This window comes from Pagrus pagrus (genome assembly GCF_965226575.1).
Source record: "Pagrus pagrus genome assembly, chromosome: 12".
Classification (NCBI taxonomy): domain Eukaryota; kingdom Metazoa; phylum Chordata; class Actinopteri; order Spariformes; family Sparidae; genus Pagrus; species Pagrus pagrus.
Window position 1 is genome coordinate 21,121,985 of NC_140196.1, and position 25,026 is coordinate 21,147,010.

General features: G+C 40.8%; 1 protein-coding gene and 1 long non-coding RNA gene across 11 annotated transcripts in view; one reads left to right on the top strand and one right to left on the bottom strand.

Moving 5' to 3' along the window:
* LOC311266416 overlaps positions 1-15,047 on the top strand; it is a 32,111-nt gene extending 17,064 nt beyond the window's left edge. The window contains exons 2-3 of the long non-coding RNA XR_014623708.1: positions 14,419-14,582; positions 14,830-15,047. This is a non-coding gene — a long non-coding RNA (uncharacterized lncRNA). The remainder of the gene's footprint in view (positions 1-14,418; positions 14,583-14,829) is intronic.
* A 2,514-nt stretch (positions 15,048-17,561) lies between these two features.
* tnk2b (tyrosine kinase, non-receptor, 2b) overlaps positions 17,562-25,026 on the bottom strand; it is a 65,085-nt gene continuing 57,620 nt past the window's right edge. For all 10 annotated transcript variants that reach the window (XM_084369867.1, XM_084369865.1, XM_084369862.1 and 7 more), the window contains 3 exons: positions 24,507-24,602; positions 21,766-21,896; positions 17,562-21,166 (listed from right to left, as the gene is read on the bottom strand). In XM_084369867.1, coding sequence (XP_084225993.1) covers positions 21,160-21,166; positions 21,766-21,896; positions 24,507-24,602 — 234 coding nt within the window. In that variant the 3' untranslated portion in view covers positions 17,562-21,159. The remainder of the gene's footprint in view (positions 21,167-21,765; positions 21,897-24,506; positions 24,603-25,026) is intronic.

Here is a 25,026-nt window from a genome sequence, read left to right on the forward strand (position 1 = left end):
CAGCTGCCTTCTCTCTCTGCTCTCATCACTCTGGCACAATTCCTCTCTGTTGGCCCCTCCACCTTCTCTCCTGTCAGCTCTGTTCAGTGTTTTACCCAGCAGCCCCGGGCAGCCCTGATGGCTGTTCACAGCACTAATGGGGCATTGAGATAGAGTGAGAGACAGAGGGAGAGAAAGAGAGAGAGACACACACACAGAGAGAAGAAGAGAGACAATTGAGTTTTGAGTAGTGTGGTAAAACAGAGAGACTGATCGATTCCAGAGCCCCATGGGCAAGGCAGCATGCCGGCCACACAGCAGGTGATATCTGTCGGCTTCAGTTTTTCCTGCAAGTTTGTCAAGTACCTGATTGCCCATCAACCAGGCAGTGTGAATGTAACTGTTATTGATTCCACGCATTGATTGCCTTAGTTTTATGGTGGATTTTTACGGTCTCATATGCAGTCTACATGTTTATAATAGCCTTCCAAGAGGAGTCAAAGAAGTGATCTATAGGCACTACTCTCTCACAGTGTGTGTGTGTGTGTGTGTGTGTGTGAGAGTGTGAGTGTGTGGCAGGGTTGTTATCAGTTACAAAATACCAGCCATAAATACAGAAAACAATCAAACCAGAAGTCCACACCTGCTTAGTTTATGTGCATGTGAGAAATGTATTGTGACTCTTACAGAGCTATTTCAAATTAACAGCGATGACATCGCCGCAGGCGGCCAATAATTTTGTCCAACTGTATGTGTGCTGCAGGCAACCAAAGTGAAATACCACTGCAACAATGTGATGTAAACTGTGATAAAGAACAGGGCAGATAAACAACATAAACTGCTGCATCGGTCCTCCAGCTCTGTTCTCCTCGCTCTTAGCTATTGTAGAAGTTTACCAGAGAGTAATTGTTTGAGAAAGTTAAATTGTTTTTTTTGTCTCAGATGAGAAAGGGATGGTGTTGAGACGAGCGATTACAGATATGAGTTTTACAGTGTGTCGTACTCTGTTTTGCTCACTTTAACTGCATTGGATGGGGAGTTGGTTGATTGGTTCACGGGATTTTCATTTGCTGTCACTGAAAATCTGCTCTGCAATCTATTATATCTGATGCAGCAATACTCTTAACAATTACCATCCGCTTCGTTCTGTGCACTCATTCTGTATGCTCATCTTAACAAAAATAAAATCAAAAAATGTGTCTCACACACCCTCAAACTAATATAATCAATTGGCTTTTTAACTCTTTTCTATTTCCATATTTGTACAAAATAACAATAAGCCTCAATGTGAAATTTGACATTGATTATTTTATGTATTAAAGCAGCTAGGGATGTGTTTTATTATTAAACAAGACTGCCTCTCATATAAAAATATAGTATAAAGTATTCATAACACACCAATATCAGGATCAATACACAGCCCATTCTAACTCCAAACGCGTCAAATACAGCAGCCTTGTCAGCGGCACAACGCCTCTAAATTTAACACTGTAGCTACTCCTCCAGTACAACTATAGTATGAAGAGCAAGAAAGGTCCAAGTCGGAGGGGCAGCTGGGGTGGTTGGATGGGACATGCACTAGACTTTCCTTGCAAAGACGGGTTTGTGTCCTGTTTGTGACCAAGAATCAAGAGCGATTTGATTTTAAGTCATGTTACACAAGTAAGTTAACGTCCATAAAGATTGGAACTTACTTACGTGAGTTACGTAACTTTAAGACACTGAATGCAGTTACTGTAACCCAAATTAAGACCTAATCTTTAGCTTTATTTTGAAAGTCTAACCAGGTATTGCTAAACTTGACTGCGGAGCATTTCACGTGCAAAACGATTGCTATTCCTGTCCTGGTTATATTCTGAGAAAAAAATCTATGTTGTTTAAATCAGTGAATTTGATTTAAAGCGCAAAATCACCACGCACCATGCTCCTATTTACTTTCTTTTTACTAAATACCAGTCCTGTTTGACCATGAAGTGTACTGCAGGCAATGTGTTGACTACTTTCTGTTCTGTTGCCCTCTTGTGTAGTTGTTCGAGAGAGCTAAAATCTGCTTTATCTGGTGCTTTTAGAGGAACTTTGATCTGAGTGCTTATACATCAGAAACTGGGCCCAGGTCAGCCTGGGTCTGCGGGCGGCACGGCTCTGCTTTGTTCTTTGGTACTCTGTTCATGACAGAAATAAATGGACAGATGGCAGAGCAGAAAGAGGCCAGTGAGGATCAGCTACAGCAGTGAGGCAGGATGTTTTATTAGCTTTGTTCTCATTTTGGGGCTTTCATTCACTCCCATACAGCAGCCCAAAGAGCCATCTACATAATAAGAATTTACATATCGCATTAAACAAGGGGACAGAGCTGTTGACAGAGGACAATATTGGTCATTACTTGGCAATAAAGATTAAGTTTGAAGGGAAAAAAAGGCTCATTCTGTATCGGCAGCATTCATCCTATATACAAGCTTCAACAGTATCAGCATCACGGATCAATTGGATGTCTGAGTGCATGTGTGTGTCCTTGTGAGCACAATATGTGCTCTCCAAAGCACAATAAGACATGGGGACATCTATAACGTGGTTGATATATTGGAACACATACAGACTGGTGCAGAGCATTTGAGGGTCACCTCGAATTGATCAGATTAGACAGAAACACAGACACGAACAAAGACGTTCAGAACAGAAAACAACGTGGCTTTTCTTTTTCCATGTATGGACTGAATCCAAGGTTGCAGTTACATTTTAATGAAGGTCTGTTCAGTTGTCTTCCATATCTTAAACACTGAAAAGAGCTTATTGGAAAAGCAAGAAGTCTTGACGTGCTTCATCTACAGAGCTCGTAGAACAGTGCAGAATAAAAGATACTGTTTTCCTTAAAAATGTTATTATGATTGTGATCAATAGTTTTAAAATGTTTGTGTTTTCTTTATCTCTGTGTAAGAAATCAGACGGTTGGTTCCAGCTTCTAACCCCGCACATGTTAGCAAGTGGAGAAGCGAAACTAGTTTGAAAATTGCGTCCTTCTTCACCATTTACTTACAACTGGGAGGCTAATACTCTTAACACTCTTTAAAACACATTTTCTTACGTTACCAGAGGCTTATGTCTGCTACTTACACTTACAAATCTGAAGTTTACAGAAAGTGAATATTCAACATGGCGACACCAGAGCGCCATCTACTTAATAGTTTGTGTATCAACTTGATGTAAAGTCTGTATAAACAGTGTTAGAATAATTCCAATGTTTACAGTAAAATTACGGGGGTGTCTGTTTACATAAAAAACTTAACATGTAGCATGTACTGTAGGAACTATTTTCTCATGCTTGTGACAGCACTGCATGTAAACATGAATGATGTCCTGCTTGGCAGAACTGTAACGGTAGCTAGCTTTGTTAGGGTGCACGGTTCCTTCCGTGATGGTGGTGGTATGTATTTTTTTAAAGGCACACTCCTGGTCAGACTTTGAGGAGAATAATTTCCAAAGAGATCCTCCGAAAACAACGTCACAAACTTCATTAAGAGCCGAGATCAGCAGCACAGTGCATCTTCATGTTTTCAGAGCAGGAATAAACTCACAAACGGCTCCACTGCACGAATCATGAAATAATCTAACATTTAAATAGTTCTCACGTACTTGGCCATAACTGCATTTCAGAAAACAGCTATCTGTTTTGGAGCTTACAATGGGGAGGAACTTGTTTAAAGTACACATTCTTCTGAATTTGGCTGAGGATTTTTCTGTTGTAACAATATTGTGTTAGATGTGCGGTGAGGTTGGTGGGACAGTCAGATGAGTTTGCAGGATCTGAACAGTCTCAATCTTTCTTACTTTTCCTTCCTGCTGGTGATGGAAAGTGACAGCAGATTGAAATCAAACAAAAGCACAAAAAGTTGTTATTTTTGGAGCAGGAGGAGGATGAACAGAACCACACAGTGACTGAAGAGGGTTGGATGTCTTTGATTCCTGAAGCAGAGCATACAACCTTTTCTTTACTGCCGCAAAGAGGGTCTCAGTGACAACCAAGCTGGTATCTGAATAACTAGCTTCACAGCTGATCCACTTAATAATAAGTTGTTTTAGGCAATCATCAAGAGGCACTCACACATATCAATAATTCTTTGCAATTGGGAGGAAGTAACTTACCATGAGCAGCCATTGTCCCGCCATAGCTTGCACTGTCATAATCCACTCTACCTGGCTCACTAGCTTACTACTTACAGATATAATCTAACATTACTCCCAAAGCATGCAGCATATCATTAGCTTACTACTGCATTTCTCCGTTAGATTCAGAGTGCCACATTCAGGTTTATGGAGGCCTGAAACTGCCTGAGTGAATGAATGAATAAATTAATGAATGGATTCATTCATTAATGGTTCTATCAATAAAATAATATATATCATTAAATGCACCAAAACATATATTAGAAATAAATGCAGGCATCAATTAATTTATAAAATGTGACATGAACTAATATTTTTGTTCTCATTTGCTTTTGTATTTTTTCAACTTTGTATTAATTAATTTTATTTATTCATTTGTTAATTTCAAATGTATTTAATTATTGACATTTGCATTTCTGTGTTACTATCATTAGATTATTTTCCCCCCAATTTATTTAATCAAAAATATTTATTTCTGTATTTTCTTTTTTACATTTCTGTATATATTACTGCTTCATTATGCAAATCATACATTAATTTTCAATATTATTTTTGATGCACTTAATGTTTATTGAGCCATTTCTTTCTTTCTCGGTTTCTTTTGGATTTTCCGACCCCTTCACTTCTTTCACATTTTGTTATGTTGCAGTCTTGTGCTGAAATCGTTTGAATTATTTTTTCCCCACATCAATCTACGCTCAATACACCATAATGACAAAGTGGAAACAGAATTTAAGCTCTGAGCTCTGGCAGAGTGTAGATTGATGAAAGGGAAACCCTTTTAGTATAAGGCTGCAACATAACAAAATGTGAAAAAAGTGAAGGGGTCTGAATACTTTCTGAATGCACTACATAAAGGTGCAGCAGGTGATTGAAACATGAACTGATTCACATCTTATTTAGTTGATATTTTTGCTTGATACATAAAAAAATGATGGAAACATAACTTATGAGGCTGTTGACAGTGTTTAATACACATTACACAGGAAATAAGGCAGCACTTTTGATGAGCTTGTAGGATTTCAGAATGGCTTTTGTATATTTTGTTTGAATGTCTGCTTTTTCCACATTACTGGGCAGCCCTCACTGGGGCAGAAATGGACTGCATATCATGGTAATTGTAGGCAATTGCGACCTGTGTGGTTTCAGTCCGGGCTTGTCTGTTATCATCATCCGGGGTCAAACTAGCAGTAGCAGCTACAGGTAAACAAGCCTGTTGTCGCGGGTGCGCGCGCAGCTCAGAGATGACATCATCCAGGTCAGAGGTAGTAGATCAGCCTACAGACCCCGGATGTTGATAACAGGCAACAGGCGGACTCAGAGGGGAAATAGCACTAGCGTATCATGACAAAATATTGGTGAAATGAACTAGTTTAGCGGCAGATAATGCTCATAGAGGCTGCGCTTCGGTGCCCGGATCACTCGCATTGTATGGATATAGTGGCGCTACACTGGATCTAATGTCGTCCGAACGACTCCAAATGACACCAAAGTTATCTGTGGAGTAAATGATCGTATTTTATGCTAGAAATAAGGTCCAGGTTGTAAAAAACGGTAGTTACCCTTCAAAATCAGAGAAGAATGGGATGCTTTTGGACCAGGTTTTTTTTTGGTTCCCTAAACCTAACCAAACAGCAACAGAAAACCTGAAAATAATACAAATAAGTGAACTTAGTATAAATATAAGGGATGCAATAATATTCAATATTTTATCGAACTGTTCAATACGCCCTGTTAGGTTCAATACACAAAGGCAAACAATACAATACAATACAGTACAATACAATACTACACTGTTTTTTATGAAAGGCAATTAAGATAAGTGTTACATTTTTATAATAAGGTTTGTGGTTTGACTATATCTGCTTTTAATTATTTTTACATACAATATAGCCTTTGCTGGTGTGAGTAGTTTTATATTAAGATATGGAAACCGTACCGTTGCCGTGGCCCAAAAAACGTGATGCATACCGAACCGTGGGAAAACTGTACTGTTGCATCCCTAATAAATATAATAAGTGAACAGTGCTGACTGTCTACTCACACGAGATATGAGTCCTTTACTAAACCCATTCAGCAGACATGGTCACTTTTTTGATCGGGCATATTGTCCTCACATTCATATTAATAATTCCCAAATGCACAGACGACGTCCAATGTGTCATCATAGCTCATCTATATAAAACCTCCATTTGTGCTCACATCCTCACCTTGACCTGAGGAAGACGACTTTAGGACAAAACACTGTCAGGGCGATGTAGAATAAAAGATATCTGTGTGTGTGTGTGTGTAAATTTTTCATCTTTTTGTGATGACAAGTTGTTTCTCTCAAAAGTCCATCAAACTGCCAGAGTGGCAGGCGATACAGACCTTTGTGTCTGGAGGAAATGATTTCCAAAAACTTTCTGGGCCAGACGAGGTCCTGGTGATAAATTGTCTCCTATCTGTCAGAAAGCATCTACTGACATATTTGGAAAGACTTCCAGTAGGAAACAGGAGCAGGTGTGTGTCACCAGACAGGTGGTATTTTTTCACTGAGGTCAGCTTGATTTTTCGTTAGACACTTAAGTTGGACTGAAAAGAAGCTTGAGACGAGATGCTGGTTGGTTTAGCTTCTGAGGTCTTCGGGATTCCTGTTGTGTGCTGTTGAAGGGGTCTCTGTCTGGATCTCCTCTTCCTCAGTGATGATTAGGGTGACGAGATGGCAGCTGTATATGGACGACGCTTGGTGCACATTAAGAAAGGCTGTCCTGGGGGGACAGAAAGCCCAGAGAGTGTCTGTGCAGGAATGTAAAGTCTATCTACTTTGCAGTCTCCGAGCTTTTTTTAGTTTCCTCTGGGGTCTACATCGGTTTGGCTTGATTGAAATTCGGACGGCACAATCGGAACAACTGCCTGGTCATGACAGCTTCAGGCGAGATGTACCCTTAATATAACAAAATACGAAAAAAATTAGATTGAATATTTTGTCCTCACGGGTTGGAAAGGTAACCAGTTCCAGCACAAATCAGCGAGAATGAAGATTGCAGAGTTGGGATTTCTGGTGTCCAGTTCTGCAATGTGTGCCTCTGATAAGCATCCTATTTCATCATTGGTTGCCGGGGGGTGAGATGTAGATGCCAGCTGAAATTAAGGAGTGAAATTGTCTGGGAGAGGAGACCAGTGTGCAAGCTAATGACTAGTGGCTCCCTTAAAAAAACAAAAAAATACGGTAAATATATAAAGACATCATTCACAACAAACACAAACATTCATTGTGCCACTTCAACTTCAACTCCTGAGCCCGATGACTTTTCACTTTTATACAGTTTGACAGGAAGCGAAGGGCGACTGCATCACATACAAAGTCAATTCAGAAACACAAGCCGGGCAGCGCAAATGGCATAAATACACGAAATCTGTCATTCACCTGAACTGAAAATACTGAACTTTCAGCAAAAACTTTGCGTTTGTCACTGGTCTTTTCCGGTTGTTTGTTGTTTGAGTCTTTTCGTCAGATTTAGAAAACCCCACGTATGTTTGTTGCCACATGTCTTTTCCTCATACGTCTCAATCATCCTGATATTTTACTCCCACAATTTACACTGAACAAAAATATAAATGCAACACTTGTTTTTGCTCCCATTTTTCATGAGCTGAACTCAAAGATCTAAAACATTTTCTATATACACTAAAGACCATTGCTGTCAAATATTGTTCACAAATCTGTCTAAATCTGTGTCAGTGAGCACTTCTCCTTTGCCGAGATAATCCATCCCACCTCACAGGTGTGGCATATCAAGATGCTGATTAGACGGCATGATTATTGCACAGGTGTGTGTTAGGCTGGCCACAATAAACGGCCACTTTGAAATGTGCAGTTTTGCTTTATTGGGGGCGGGGGGGGTCAGAAAACCAGTCAGTATCTGGTGTGACAACCATTTGCCTCACGCAGTGCAACACATCTCCTTCACATAGAGTTGACCAGGTTGTTGATTGTGGCCTGTGGGATGTTGGTCCACTCCGCTTCAATAGCTGTGCGAAGTTGCTGGATATTGGCAGGAACTGGATCACACTATCGTATACGCCGATCCAGAGCATCCCAAACATGCTCAATGGGTGACGTGTCCGGTGAGTATGCTGGCCATGCCAGAACTGGGATGTTTTCAGCTTCCAGGAATTGTGTACAGATCCTTGCAACATGGGGCAGTGCATTATCATGCTGCAACATGAGGTGATGGTCGTGGATGGATGGCACAACAGTGGTCCTCAGGATCTCGTCACGGTATCTCTGTGCATTCAAAATGCCATCAATAAAATGCACCTGTGTTCGTTGTCCATAATGCCCATACCATAACCCCACCGCCACCATGGGCCACTCGATCCACAACGTTGATATCAGCAAAGTGCTCAGCCACACAACGCCACACACGCTGTCTGCCATCTGCCCTGAACAGTGAAAACCAGGATTCATCCGTGAAGAGAACACCTCTCCAACGTGCCAGACGCCATCGAATGTAAGCATTTGCCCACTCAAGTCGGTTACGACGACAAACTGCAGTCAGGTCGAGACCCCGATGAGGATGACAAGCATGCAAATGAGCTTCCCTGAGACGGTTTCTGACAGTTGCAGAAATTCTTTGGTTATGCAAACCGATTGTTGCAGCAGCTGTCCGGGTGGCTGGTCTCAGACGATCTTGGAGGTGAACATGCTGGATGTGGAGGTCCTGGGCTGGTGTGGTTACACGTGGTCTGAGGTTGTGAGGCCAGTTGGATGTACTGCCAAATTGTCTGAAACGCCTTTGGAGACGGCTTATGGTAGAGAAATGAACATTCAATTCACGGGCAACAGCAATTGCACGCTCCCTCAAAACTTGCGACATCTGTGGCATTGTGCTGTGTGATAAAACTGAACATTTCAGAGTGGCTTTTTATTCCGGCCAGCCTAAGGCACACCTGTGCAATAATCATGCTGTCTAATCAGCATCTTGATATGCCACACCTGTGAGGTGGGATGGATTATCTCGGCGAAGGAGAAGTGCTCACTAACACAGATTTAGACAGATTTGTGAACAATATTTGACAGCAATGGTCTTTTGTGTATATAGAAAATGTTTTAGATCTTTGAGTTCAGCTCATGAAAAATGGGAGCAAAAACAAGTGTTGCATTTATATTTTTGTTCAGTGTACTATAAATGGATTTAAACACACCTCCAATTACCTGGTTTGCATATAAAGGGCCAGAATTGAGTTGAGTTTTGAGGCGAAATGCCAGAAGCAAAAAAGCAGTTGAAGAAGAGGAAGCGCATTTTAGCGCACTGTGAACTTGAAGTAATGATTGCTCAAACTGATTGACAAAAAAAGAGGTTACACCTGAATGTGTTCTCATGAATAATACAAGAAAATAATCTTTATTTATATAAAGATCATTATTGTTAAAGTTGTCATAATATACACTGTCAAACATATCTGCAGAAGACAGTAAAAACAAGGGAAACAACTCGTGCATCACTGTCTAAACATAACAAAGTTATTTTCAAACTATAGATTTAATCCTAACACCATTTCTTGCCAACTCGCAGCGGAAAGTGGCGTAAGTACATTTGTGTATACGCATGGTTTATACATTTGGCCCTGGAGTTACATCAGATTCTGTTCTGATCATGAGCCATTTACCGACGGGAGGAGATGACTTTTTAACTTATGGGATTGAAAAGTGGATTTATCTTCACTCCTGATTGGTGGAAGTGACCTCCACTGCTGAGTGTTTAGGTCGTCTGTGACTGCAGAGATGAGAAGCCCAGCTGAATTTAAAGACACACCCTCGATGCAGTGTTCTGGCTGTTGGGTGCAAATTAACATAAAACAAAAGATCCCGGGACCAAACTTTGTGTTTGGTCTGAATACATCATAAGAAAGCAAATAAGCCTATTTCCTCAAATACTAATAAATATCACATTTCTTTAAAATAATGATCACTGCGTCAGTGTGTGTGTGTTACTGCGTGAGTGTCTAACAACCAACAATCTTTACAACACCATGTTGTAAAGCAACAAGCTCATTCCAGCAAAAGGAGGAATAAGAAAGACGGGGAGTTAGCATGGCATTGTGTGTGTGTGTGTGTGTGTGTGTGTGTGTGTGTGTGTGTGTGTGTGTGTGTGTGTGTGTGTGTGTGTGTGTGTGTGTGTGTGTGTGTGTGTGTGTGTGTGTGTGTGTGTGTGTGTGTGTGTGTGTGTGTGTGTGTGTGTGGTCCTGTTTAAAGATGACAGAGGAGGGAGTAATGAGGAGTGAGACGGGAAAAGAAGGGATTCTGTGAAAGTTTAAAGATGAAAAAGGCAGAAGGGAACAAGGGATGATGGACAGCAGTTACTTCCTCGACACACACTTTCCCACACACACATTCAGTCTCCAAACAAATCAGTTTGCTCACCTGCCTGTGCTGGCAGCGAGCACCGAATGCAGACAGCAAACGCTGGAATACAAATCACGTTTAAATGTTTTCACATCAGTGATTCAGTGTGATTCATAACTGGGGTGTCTGGGCATTATTCTTTTGTTTCCAGGGTTTATTTTATTAATAGAGCAGTACAGGTATCAAAAATGCACAAAAGTTTGAAAGGGTACGTGAGCAGACAGTCGGCATTGAGTTCATACAAAACATTTCTGCTTAATTGTCTCATTATTCAGTGTATTAAGCATCATGAATATTTAAAGGTCCGTTTTTGAAAACACAAGTATAGTCTGTCATTTTCTGTTTTTATTGGTCCTGACCAATTACCATAATAAGTATGATAATCAAAGACATCATTAATACTTTAGATATGTAAGAAATAACTGGTCCCCTGACCAGAATCCAATTATTTTGTTAATAATGTGAAGATTTAAACCCAATTCACCATACCTGTGGATACTGTTGCAAATCAGATGCAGGTTCTTAATTAAAAAGTTTCCTCTGTTGTGGCCTTTTATTACAACTGAAAGGTTCAAAGTGCTCCAGGAACTTTTTGACCTTCATGCTCTGATCATGTTTTGATGAGCGGACCCCAATTCTTCTGTATCTCATGCTTTTTCACACCTATGTGCACATTCTTACAGATAAAACGATACAAAATCCGGACAGCAGTTTGACATTATTCCACAGACAGCTGGTGGTTGAAACATTACAAGAAATGTGCCAGCAAAGGCAAGGGGAAAATAAGACTCGACATTAGCAACAATGGATATAACTAATGCACTGTTTTGAATAAAGTACCCAAAAGTCATACTTTAGTAAAATAAAGGTACCATATTAAAATATTACTTCAGTTAAAGTGAATAGTACTTGAGTAAAAGTATCTGCCATTTGATGTACTTAAGTGTGAAAAGTAAAGAGTAAAGAGTAACACATGAATCAAAAGTACAAGTGAAAGTAAATTGTACGTATATTTACGTTGATGATCTGCCCGGTTATCAGATCTCATATTCAGCATTTTTCTGATTATTGGAATCAGTATTTTGTTTTTTTCATCTGATTGTCAATAAAATAAGGTAATTTAAATATGCACTCATTTGGCTCTGAAGCAGCATGTAATCTGAAAAGTAACTAGTAACTAAAGTTATTAAATTAATGTGTTGAATAAAAAGTACAAAATTAGACTTCAGGAGTGGGAGTATTAAGTAGCAGAAAATGGAAATACTCAAGTAAAGTACTTCAAAATTGTACTTGTATTTGTGTAAATGTACTTAGTACATTCCTTCACTGCCAATGCAGACTTAGAAATATTACAGAAATTGGTTTTGCAATTTGTCATTTTATGAGGAAGGAAGCGTTTCCATCCAAATTCAAGCTTAACTTTTGCTATTTCATTTACTGGGATTATAACCATGTCTTGCTTTTTAATGATACACTGTAATTTACTGAGCAGAAACAGGGCAGCTTTAAAGAAAAAGAATATAAAGAAAATCCAGTCATTATCTCTATAGCATCTGAAGTAGAGGGGACTGTTAAAATAAAGACTAACAACAACGACTCCATACAGATTATCTGACGTAATCCATGTTTCCAGAAGCCCCAAGTTCCCCAATTGATTGGAAAAGATGTTATTTATTGGCACTATCAAGCTTGTGCACCCACTTCAGTCTGGGTACACGCTAATGCTTTTAGCTTAGCGGCTACAGTGAAGATTCCGGCTTAAAAAAGGGAGTAAACAAAGTCTTTTGAATCAGTTTGGGATCTTGGAGCTTGCAGACACTTGGATTACACAGGACGAGCTGCATGGAGTCATTTTTCAAAACTCCGCCTGACTTTCCATCAGCCTGAGGGTGAGTAGATACTGACCGAATTTACATTTTTGGGTGAACTTTTCCTTTAAGAGTGAGCAGGGAGATAGGTTTGTAATGTGATTGTTAGAGACGTTTAAACTGGCATTACAGTAATTATGGCACTGGGCCAGAGGCTGGCTATGGGGGAATCAACCTGAAGGGGATGCACGTAGGTGTATTCCCACCAGGTGACCACCGGGACAGCAGCAGCCATGCAGTATCTTAAATGTAACTGCAGCAACCCAGAGAGCGACGGCCAGAGGCAGACATGAGAGACGCCCTCCTCGAAAGGCTCACACACAGGAGCTCGAGGTCTCTCTCCTGCTGTCTTCCTCGAAACTTAAAATTGTTGGAAGTTTGTGTTTGTGCTGCAGCTCTCTGTGTTTGTTTCTCCACGACTCACTTCAGGGTTCAAGATCTGTGAGGTTTAGAGTCATTACTTGAAGCTTTTTTAAAGAGTTACGGTTTATTTTCTTACCCTATAGGAGCCATAATGTCTTCAGTCACTTTCCTGTCATATGCCCCAAAATTGCCTCTGTGCTTGTGTCTCTAAAATTTTTGGCATCCTTTTTCTCAGTAGACTCAAAGAGGTTGTCGAGCTTTAATGAAGAGGAGGCAATCTTTTCTAAGTATAAGATACAGTTGATGTTTACCATCTGGAAATACTCCAAAATCAATGAGGTTTTTAAGACAAAAGAACTGTAATGCCCTTATAAATCAGTGTTTTATCAGCTCCTGTTTAATTTGCATTAACAGACTTCTTCTTAGACTATGTTTTCTTTACTTTTCTGGTCCTGCACCTGTCTTACGGTAATAAAAATCACACACCTACTTGTCTTTCTTCACCCATAAACCAACAGCCTGCACATTTCACACGTGCACCTGCTCTGTACAACATCTCTAGTTACGCACGTGTATCGGCACTCCAGAAATCCAATTATATCCATGAGTGGAGGTCGGCAGAGGGAACATGCCCATAATGTACCATTATAACATTCACTGCAATTCAGAAGCCCAATATTTTGTCGGGCTCACAGCTGACGTCCACACGTTCATGTCTCATTATCTCAAATGATAGGACATGCTCGGCAGCATACATATATGACTACATCATATCATGTTTTAAGGCCCTATGGGTATGTAAGTTAATGTTGTGGGTTATAAGGAGGAGGTTTGGACACCATGGAAATAAGGCAATAAATAATTAAGTGGATCAAGAGGGAGTTCATTTGTTAGGGGTTACCTAACAGTAAGGTTAGATTATTCTAAAATAACACGAGTACATGGGACACTGAACAAAATGCGACTGCTCATCAGTTGAGTTGTAACTTTACTTCTACTCACTTCAGTTCTCTTTCTTTCTCCACTTGTCAAAGATCCCACTTAAACCCGCTGAGATCAGGCTTTTTTGTGCAATGGGAATGTGTAAACTGCATTTACACCCGGGTCAATTGACTCTGCAGCAGACACGGGTTTACATGCTAAATTACGGTGCGCAAAGTGATGACGTGTTATCAACATCTGGTGGTGGCGTGGAAATAAAGAAGGTATTTGGGACATTTTATCACTGGACAGTGTTGGAGTTGGAGGCCCGTTCATTTCTATGAAAGCTGCTCAGTGGTGTTTTGAAGCCAAAAAAGCTCGACGTCCCAGCTATGAAAACACCTGGATCGCCGACCTAGCCGGCTAACTTCCAGTTAAGCGCCTGGCTAACTTGAAGGGGGATAAAATAATTTAATCATGTGGCTTTTCTATACTTTCCAAATGTTATTGGACCGCATGGCTCAAATCATTTTGCAGGGGCTGTGATGCTCAAAAGAATTTATCCACTGTCTTACAGATGCCTCTTTCACAATGGGCCTATTGTTGTTTTCTCTTCTGTTACAACTGTTTCTGGCACATTAGTGACATGAAACATGATGTATATCTCACAAATATGCAACCCGATGCATAATGGGGGATGGAGTCAATATTTGATATTCTTTTCTTTCTTTTCAGTTGACACATGACAACAGTTTGCCAGACTACCTACATTTATACAGCCTGCAGCCTGTGGTCCAAAGTTCCTCTGCTATCGGTGTAAACGTTGATGCTTCCAGCACTCCACGGTCCTGAGGTCGTTACTGTCTGCTGTACCTACATTGAAGCACCAGTAGAAACTGGTTAGTATATTATATGTATATATATATGTAACTATCTCTAAATCACTGGCTGTTTTATGTAGTGTTACCAAATAACGTTTATTACAGCGATTATACTGATAAAGGTATTCGGCAAAGGGGAGACGAAAGGAAGTGAGGAGAGCTTAAGGAGATCCATGTCTCGTAGCACAGCACAATTTTCCTCTCAGTCATGTCACCAATCCATACCTTTCTTTTGTGATTTCTTTTCTTTCTGTTCTCCTCGCAGACCTCTTCAAAATGTCTCCCGTCTCGCCTCATCTCTACCGTCACCCTGTCATCAGTCCGTCTTCATCTGCTCCGTCGCATACTGAGGGTTTGTGCCTGTGCTATAAGCTCTGCTCCGAGCTAAGGTTTCAACTCTGAACAACAAAGGAGATGGCGAGGAAGAAAAAGACAGTCTTGGGGAAAAATATACCTTCGCACTTCGACTAAAAAAATTTTTAAAAAGAAAGAAAAGCTGAAAAGAGCAAAGGGGGATACGGAAATCGAATTCTATAAAGCAAACAGTAGACACGTACACACATGCCGCAGGAGTTCTTTCCCAGACGGCACAAGGTAGGCTCTTATCAGCTCCTCGGCACTTTCTTGGCAGCTCTCGTCCTGCTTTGCCTTGTCTCCCTTCCCTCTCTATTTACCCTATTCTCTTTGGTGAAAGCGACAATAATTTCTCTGGGGGTTCCTGTGAACCCAATCCCCGAACCAACAGCACAACAGCATTAATAATTTGCCCTGGGACTGAGTAATGATATTGTTCATACACGAACGCACCACGAAGATGAATGAAGGGCCTACTGGGTCTCTCATTAGCAAGAAGAAGTTCCTTAGGTCCGTCAGTATAACAGGTTGTGTGTAAGAATGGAAAGATGGTCAATGGTGCTGGAAGGACAAAAAAGATCAAAGATAATTTGTGTTTGTGTGACTGAAGGTTGAGCAGCTCCTCCGTCTTTGCAATCTTTGCCAGCCTCATTGTCCAATTTGAGTCTGTTGTAAAGTTTTATGTTTTATTGACTCAAAGACATTTTTCATCATTAGGATTCCAGCCGTGTCATCGATAAACAAATGAGTCTGTGATATGCTTACTTAGGTCCTAACACGTCTGGAACAATTTATGAACTATGAACCATTAGAGTTTGTTGTCGCAGCAGCCGATATGAAATAACAATATGAGGTCAATTGATATGTGTGCTGCGAGGATCAATACGGTTGACACATGCAAGGTCTGGGTTTTATTTTCTCACGGGGAGCGAGGTCTCACATCGTCGGAACGTCGATGATCACAAACACAAACACAGCCTAATTGATTCAGATTGATCTGTCACATCACACACAAGGCAAGGCCTCGAGGGCTGCTGGAGGGAGAGCCGGGCAACTGCTTGCTTACTTATGTAGTAACTCACTGTGTTACACAATCCACTGCACAACAGAGCACGGCTGCGTACGTGTACACAGATAGAAACGCTCTGTCAAAACGTAATTAGCCGAAATAATTAAAATTTAATTTTAGGTCTGGGTCCAGAAAAGATGGCATCTGGGTTCGTACCCAGACAGCGGCCATTTTGGGGTGGCGTACCGCCTCGTCCCTCCTCAAATCTCTTACTGGTCGTAGAAATGTCTCCCTTCTCTCAAATATTGTAGAAACTAGATTGGACTTGGCTTGTGGTGCTCACAGCATCCATCACCATCCGCTTATAGTGCATTCATGTGCTGCTGGAATAACTCGAAGAACGTATTCCTGACTGGGAAAATTAATGTCAACGCCCGCTCAAGTCCAACCAAAGTAACAACTCGGAAATTCAGAGAAAATGTTGGTACAGCAGTTGCCAAGTCGCCATCATATGGCAACATGACATGGCAGACGAAAGTAAACATCAGGTTGTAAATTTGTGAATATACTTCATGACAGGATCGATTTCTTTTGTTCTTGTCACTCAAATACCGTGATGAAATGCAAATCCATCGCTCCCACATTCCTACTTGACGCACATGAACACACCAAGGTCAGAAGAATGACCTCTGAACTCCGGGAGGGGGGCCATCAGAGAAGCAGATGAATGCAGCAATTGGCCAAAGTTACAGCTTAACCTTGGAGGACGTCATTAACGTTTACATCCCACACCGTCACGAGCCTCTCGTCCTTGAGTAGACGTATGCTTCCTTCTGTGTGGTGATACGGTTGGTGGGTGTACTTCGGGAGAAAGAAAATAGTTCCTATAGTTCCGACATGAAACTGCTCACGACCATGTCTGGATCTTCTGTGGATTATCTTGAGTCATGATTTCTTTAAAGAGACGTTGCTGCTGAGTTTTTCAAATGTATTTTTTTGGAGCCCTGCACACAATGTGACACAGAGTGCCATCTAGTTTCATTATATTTGAGAAAAGGCAGACATCTCTACGTCTCATATCTCCAGAACTCTGCAACTGGCAACAAAACTTTCTAGTTGGATGCATAGCAGTAAGAGGGAAAATGTGCATTTTGGATTTTTGGGTGAACTGTCTCTTCGTACCATCAGTAGCTGAACTTTGTCCTTGCATTAGCTCTTAGCTCAAAGCGATGCTAAGCTTAAGGACAAGGCCCACTAGCGTGTCTGCAGATTCTTTAGTGCTGTTCTGTGATAAATGAGTCAAATCAATTCACAAATTAATCTATCATTGAATTGTTGAATCATTTTCGGTTGATTGATCAATCCATTAACTGAAGAACTGTCTCAGCACTTAAACAATACAAAGTAAAACTGACAAAACTGATGAGCACCATGTAAACACAGAGGTTTCCAATGATTCTTGTAAATACTTTGTAAATGCTAATTACTGCAGTATTTGTCTCATCGTCGTAATTAGCTCATCTGCATCTGAGCACGGAGTGGAACGTATCTTAATTTAGTGAAAACAAAATCTCGTCTACTTCAAAGATAAAGATGACTTAAGTGACCGAAAAAAGATTAACGAACAGAAGAGGTTAAAAAATAATTAATTCTTTAATAAAAAATACATTTATAAATTCGGCAGCATGAACTTCTCTTGAACATATCCATGAACCCAGGAGGAGAGAAACAATGAAAACCAACTGTACATCAGGCATTCAAAACACATTCTGGGAAGCAAATACACATAAATGAGGAAGAAAATGGCGAGTTGGATTGAAGGAGAAACAGCAAAAATGATAAAAAATGACTTAAAATAGCAGACGGTGTCTGAAGAAACGCAGACTAAACAGAAGAGTTCTCTAACATCGGAGTCTCAACACCACAACGGGAGAATGTTGCTTTAGGTTGATCATAACACCACGAGGTTCACACTTAAGTCCTTCAATACAACTACAGCAGCTTGGTATAAGACGAACAACACATGAACTGAGTGTGGAGGCACCGCTCGCATCAAGCTGTGCTTCTGCACCGGTTAACAATCAGCTTTACCACGACGCATCAGAGTGGCAGAACTGACTCTGGATCAGTGTTTAAGGACAACTTCATCCTACTCTGGGGAGGAAAAGTGAGTCACCAAACATTTCACACTGTTTCCTGTGCATTCAGTGACTCGGATACATCATGACAGATATGAAAGCTCTTTTTACACGACTGCATGGCACTGACAGACGGACAGGATGGGAGGTTACAGGTTCTACAGCAGCCTTATTGCACACGGGAGAAAGGTTTCACTGGAGGTTGTCGTCCAAAAATCAGTCCTTTATAAATATATTCCAAACGTTTTATTTTCTGTTAAGCCTCTTAATGTGCCCAGGCTGATAGCAGGCTTGTTGTGGTTGTGTATTAGCTTTTTTCAGAGGCCATTTGAAGTTTCTGCACAAACAGATTGTGTTCAGACCTGTCATACCGGGCTGTTTGTGGACATACGGAGGGGCTGGTGTCTGTGTCTACATGTTGACATACACACTGATATTGTAGTTTAAATAGATGGGTACCAGTTGGCAAAGAAGGATCTTTTTTCTCTACAGAGAGAAGCACCAAAGGGATCCTCTGTGTTTACCATAAAAAGTCTTTTTGACATCTTGTTGACCACGTAAAAGGGACTTTTAAGCCTTTTATGTCCTTTCTTTTTAGTAAAGTCCACACGCCAAGAGAACAAAAGGCGGACAGGCCCAAAAGTTCTTACATTAACCAAGTTATGAACCATTCCTTGCTGAGGGCTCCACTCTGTCAATGCCCGGTCACAAGATGTATCGTCCCATCCAGCAGTGACTGAGTTCACCCAGAGCTGACACGTCCTCCCAGTTTTAAATTATTGCCCCCAAAGCTGCTGACCAAAATATCACAGTCGTGGTTTTAGTGATGATTATGGGACAGGATGTGCGCCTTGGGGCAAATTTCACTACGTTGCTGTTATAAGCTGGCAGTGTAGTCTGGGTGCGTACAGAAAATAACAGCCTGGCAGCAGTTTTCAGCTGATGCACGGGGGTTCTGTGTGGGCAAAGTGCTTAGAGGGAAGGAATAAGGAAAGACTATATCAGGGGTGAAGGAAGTTTCCACTGAGTGGGTGGCCCTTTGTTGTCCAGCCACGTGTGCTAATGGTCATACATGGTCGATTAACTCAGGGAGTGACGCATTTAAATTAACTAATCGCCTGCCCAGTAATGGACATAACAGTCTTCTCTTGTCTCTGAGATGGTGTTCAAAATATATTAACATTATATATCAATACTTTGTTCACAAATACACAAATGTCTCAATATAAAGAGTATACTACTTATACCCTTTGAGTATAAATTAGACAGTTTAGTAGGTCTTTAAAAGAAGTGAATCCTGGACAAACTGCTTCTCTGAACAGCTCAACCAGTAACTCTGAGCAGAGACTGCAGCACTGCGTCAGTGCTGACTACCGTCCCTCTCGTAACTTTAAAATGTATTACACAAATTATTGAGGAGACGAGCATTGTTTTTTTTTTGCAACAGCACTTCCTCGGCACATTTTTCCTCGACACCACAGCCTTTCAGCAGCATCATCACATCCCTCCTCTTCACAACTGTAAACAGGCCAAATTATTTCCTGCACAATGAGGCCTGGACAGCCAATTCAATATTAGCTTTGTTGTGCTTATGTGTGGTCGAGGTAAACTACGTTAGTTTGTTTTTCCAATTGGTCATCGAAACAATTGTTTTCAAGTGGCACTGCAGTCGGCAATTCAGGAGATGTTTACGCTTACTAGACTGTCTGCACATACACATTAAAGTATTTAGATTCACCGAATGAGAGACCAGTTTTCAGTCAAACTGAGCGAGTTCTTGGCATATTCTGACAACATACAATGAGCTTGAGGCAAAGAATGGACCTTGATATTGAGCTGTTTAACTCGAGGCCTCTTCAGATAGACTCTCAAACTTTTTGGTGCTGTTAACAAGAGAAAAGATTGAAGGACAAGTTCATCCAGTCATTATCTACTCAACAACATTCCTGGAGTTTCACAGCAAAACAGCATTGCAGGATTCTCCGAAACAACTGAGGTAGATGGGGACTTGTTTTAAGAAGTAAAATAAAACACACAAACCATGATATGGCTCCATACAGCTCGTGGGCTTCCGGAGACTTGGATTATGCTGGATGCATGGAGTCATTTTATTTAATATTTCTACATTGTGTTTTTTACATTTTTAATTGTCCCCATCCCCAAAGTCCCTGTCTACTTCAGTTGTTTAGGAGAATGCTGCAACACTGTTTTGCTGTGAAGCTCCAGAAATGTTTTGTGTACTACAAAACGTTGGCCGGCTTTCCATCGGCATGGGGATGAGTATTAATCTTTGGGTGAACTTATCCTTTAAAGCAGGGCTGCCCAAAGTGGGGCCCAGGGGTCAAAGTTAGCCCACAACAAGGTTCAATTTGTCCCATCAGATGTTTGAAAAGAAGGAAAAAAAAAGATCTAATCTATTTTTGTGAGGCAAAATGCTCTTCAAACAGGTCGGATCTGTGATGATAAATAATTATTTTTCACAAGCTGAGAGCAGCGGACACTGAGGAACATTTTGCATCACAACACAATAGGTGTTTGGTTTTGGCTCGTGGCCCACCATTAAGATTTGTTTGAAATAGTCTTTAAATTGTGTTTCTGCAGTGCTTCACCAGTGTAACCGCGGCGCTGACGACACATTTAAGTGGATCTGAGTATTGTAGCACGAAGGATCTGTGACACTGTGGGGATCTGTTACTGTTGATGACACATTTCAGGCTGACCAAATGAAATTGAAGAACAGTGTCGTTTTTTGTCTTTGAACAGCTTTAAAAAAAAAAAAAGAAGAATAAAAGGTAGATGGCGGTCTACATTTTCTTAATAAGTGCAGCAATCTCATATCTTTGTGACCCACAGTCTTCTTCTCGCCCTCAGGCTTAGTTCCTTTGTCCATGTTAAGTACGAATGGAGCCGTAATAGAGTTTGGCATTTTGTGCTAGTTCAGAGAAAATGTGCTTGATCCTTCCATAGTCAAATAACGGTCTTCTGATTGGAGGCGTGTCTGAAGCGTAAACAGGTCAGGAGCAGATTCACCTCCTCTGATGATGTTTTACTGAGGATGAAGTTCCAATCAGAGCTCAGCAGCTTGAGATTCCTGTCATCGTCTGCAAATAGAAAGAGGCTTTAGATTAGATTGAGAGAATCATGAGATGAAATGCTGAATCCTCTTAAATTAACTTGAATGATATTTACATTGTCTTGCAAGAGAGACTTCCACTTGTGAGACTTTTAAGGTGAGATGCTCATTAAATCGCTCAAATATATACATTTCTCTATAGAAAGAGCAAAAAAGCAGAAAACTTTCCCAGTCTAGCAGTTAAATATGACTCTTAGCCTCACTGACAGAGAACAGCAGCGTTCTGATTGCGTCATACCGCTGCCTGTTTCCCTTCTGTATACGTCTGCTCCTAACTTTCCCAGGTAACTCACATTTATTCATATTAAGAGGACGGAAAACTTCCAGCAGTTAAACCCAGCGAGGAAGCAGATTTTAATGTTTTCCAAAGACAGATGTGACCAAAGTGACCTCATGTGAGCATGTGGAGCCAGGTCATAAGTGACTGAATTCAAGTGCCACACATGCTAGATGAAATAAATGTTTAAATGCAGAGGCTCTGGGTGCTGACAGCACTGAAGTATTAAATAAGTTGGGATAGATGGATAGTAATATGAGAGTACAGTCCATTCAAATGTATAGCAGTACCTCTGTCTGGTTGTGGATCCATAGTTATCTAACATCTGAGTGCTGGCCACCTCCAGGTTCCAGTCACACATCTCCAGCAGCTTAAGACACTCTGACCTGCTCCTCAGACCCAAACAGAACAGCTGCTCCACCTGCAGAACCACAGAAAAACAGAGATGAGAACAGCCTTACAAAGAAAGTACAAAGAGAGCAGATGAGATGGGATATTACTGTGTAGCAGAGTCACAGGGTCGGCTACTCTAAACAGGAATCCAGAGAAACACTGTTTCTTGTTCCACTTCACCAGATGTGGATCAAGAATATTATAATTACTACTGATTAGTTAATATTATTATTGTAATGTTGACCCTCTGTGAGTCCCCTGTAGGACTTGCTGGCATGTTTTTGTTCACCATCAGGCAATTCAATAATCTTGAGCAAAAAAATCACTTCAAATGTGACGGATAGCCACGTTTTTTCTCTAGTTCTCCATTTTCTATTCAGGCTACTGTGTGGAAATCTCTAACATGTAAAATCTGAATAATGTTAAAGGCAACCACCCACGTAAGGTACCTTATGCCAAGTTCCCACTACAGGATTTTAGTCCTGATCTTGCCGTGGCAGACAGTTTTTGGGAGATCACCCACAAAAAGCCCCGGATCAGAAGGAGGACCATCAGTATGTGTGAGCTGTTCAAAGACCCGATCCAGGTGCTCGGGGACAGCTCGCTGACATGAACCTTACATCTGCTGGATATCTACCTGGCTAAATATCTGGTCGAGTTGCAGACGGGCCCGAAACGAGCTGCAGCCAGTGACCGCAGACACTCCTCTCTCCCTCCCTCCTCTGATGCATCCACAGTAGCTCGCTGAACCCAGTCTTCTAATGCATCTATTCTTATGAAGTGGGCTCAATGATCGCTCATAGTTTCTATAAGAATATATATACACAAACTGTTCAGTATTTGTAACTGTGTCGTCCTTGCTTTCTGCTCATCCTCCTAATCCATTCTCACACACACACTCTCTTTCTTCCTTGTTTTTTCAGCGCACAAACAACTTAGACTGCTTGAAGCACATTATTCCTGTGACACATCTCATGTGTCATCATAGTGTGTGAATCCTGAACAGTCGTGTAGTGTGCAAAACACCAGGACAGCGAGACTCCCAATTACAAGACACAAAGTTGTGTAGTGTGTTCAAGGCATTAATCGGTAACTGGGGCAACTGTCTAACATCTTTAATCCAACTACCTATGCTGATGTCGCTATTGGCAAGCGGGCAGAGTGACCACCGCAGTAACGGTGGCGACGCAAGATGGAGGAAAATGCAAATCGGTTGGTGGATTTGTCTATAGGAGAGAACTGCAGAAGGTGAAATCATCTTTTCCACTCCTTCAGGTGAGCGTGTCTGCAGCACCAGTGAGCATGTTGTGACATGATTTCAGCCTTAATGCAGCTCAGTGTCTTGGGCAAAGATACTTCTGTTGCTCCAATTGAATCTGAGACCTTTGGATTGCATTTTTCTTTAACGTTGGAGCCACTATTAAGGAGCAGTCAAGTGCTCCCTGTGGCCCACTGCCATCCAAACACATCCTCCATCTTTTCACAGTGGCCCCAACCACGGGCAGCGAGGAGGGTGCTGCAGACACATCAGAGCATCTATAAGCTTTTTTTTATCTACAGCCGGCTCATTGCAGCGGCAATGACTTGAATTTCCCTTAAGGTTCAACATAGCTGCTCTTATCATGTAATATGAAGCTATAAAGTAAAACATGACATTCAGCAACTTGAAATGACTGTGTTTACAGTTATGTCCTGTGTAAAAACAGGTTATTACAGAAAAGGACTCGAGGCTGACCTGAGAGACGCTGAGCTGGATCTCTGAGGACCCCTCAGCACCACAGCAGTGTTTACCACTGAGGACCACTGAGCTTCTCTTTTAGTAATTGCATCGCTGCAACATAAGTGTGCCCTTCGTAGGGTCTTTAGTTTGATGGACTAGAACCATGAACTGTCTGTTGCTCGTACTTTGTAGGAAGTTTTGTTTTACTAACTCACTTTGCCTTTCTTCTATGAAACTAATATCATTTTTATCTGCCCCAGGCTTTGTATCTAACTATTTATTTTATGTCTGCAATGTTGTTTGTGAACCGGTTTGTTTATATGGTACTTTGATGCTATGCAGTAAAAAACAAATAAAGGCAGTAAAAGGGAATTAAATGTCAACAATATAACTGGGTGCATCTATAAATAATACTTAATTAAATAATTTAAATAAGTTGAGAATAAGAAGTATGAAGCTTGTTTCTTCTCCTTTAACATTAAACCAGGTGGTAAAGTAAATAAGCATTTTATCATCGTTTTCTTTTACCTCTACCTCCTTCCTGTTTCTCAGACCATTTCTTGGAAAGATTTGGGATAATGTTAGAACACACCTCAACAAAATTTATAGTTATTTAAGTTCTATTTGTTTTTAGACATTTATATACTAAAACTAATTTGAGATTTTCTCTTTTTTACAAACTGATTGAAGGTTAAGGAAAAAATATGCTAATGGTAACAAGTTTTATATTCTTTTTAATACCTTATTTTTCTTTTTTTTACTATCATTTATTGATTTATTCAATTATATTTCTGACTTTTTATTAATGCAATTGCTACAGAATCACAGTATGAACAACAGATATTGGAAACATACAGTATTCAACAACTGTCTTCAGTGCATCAAGCCTTCTCATGGTGTGCTAATAAATGCTCTCACCTTTAGATAATGCACAGCTTTCTGCACATTCCAGTTGTGGTTCTGGAGGGCGGCTTGGCACTCCTCTAGTGTCACCCCATGAACTGCCTCCTGCACCTGAATAACACAACGACAATCAACAGCGTTAGTCTCTGCAGCATCCAACAACACTTACGTTCCCCTGCATCTCATTCCTCACTTGACCTCGGTAGCGCCTTCAACACTTACAACAGGAGACTGAGAGCTTTCTCAATTCAGCATTAATCCCTCATGTACAAACCTCCAAATCTGACAGCCAAGTAAGATTCTTCTACTTGAAAAGATTTTATACCTGTTTTTGGCACTGATTGAAGCTCTTTTGTTCACTTTTAGCTACACCTGAAAAAGTTGATGATGGGAATCTGAGTGCTGAGATTTAAGCATCACTGGATTTGATGAGGCTTTTTTCAAACAGTCCCCTATCTCATCACAAACTGAATTATATTTGTCTGAGTTTGACTAATTATGTTTATCCAAACCTCCCTTAAGCTAACTGGTTTCA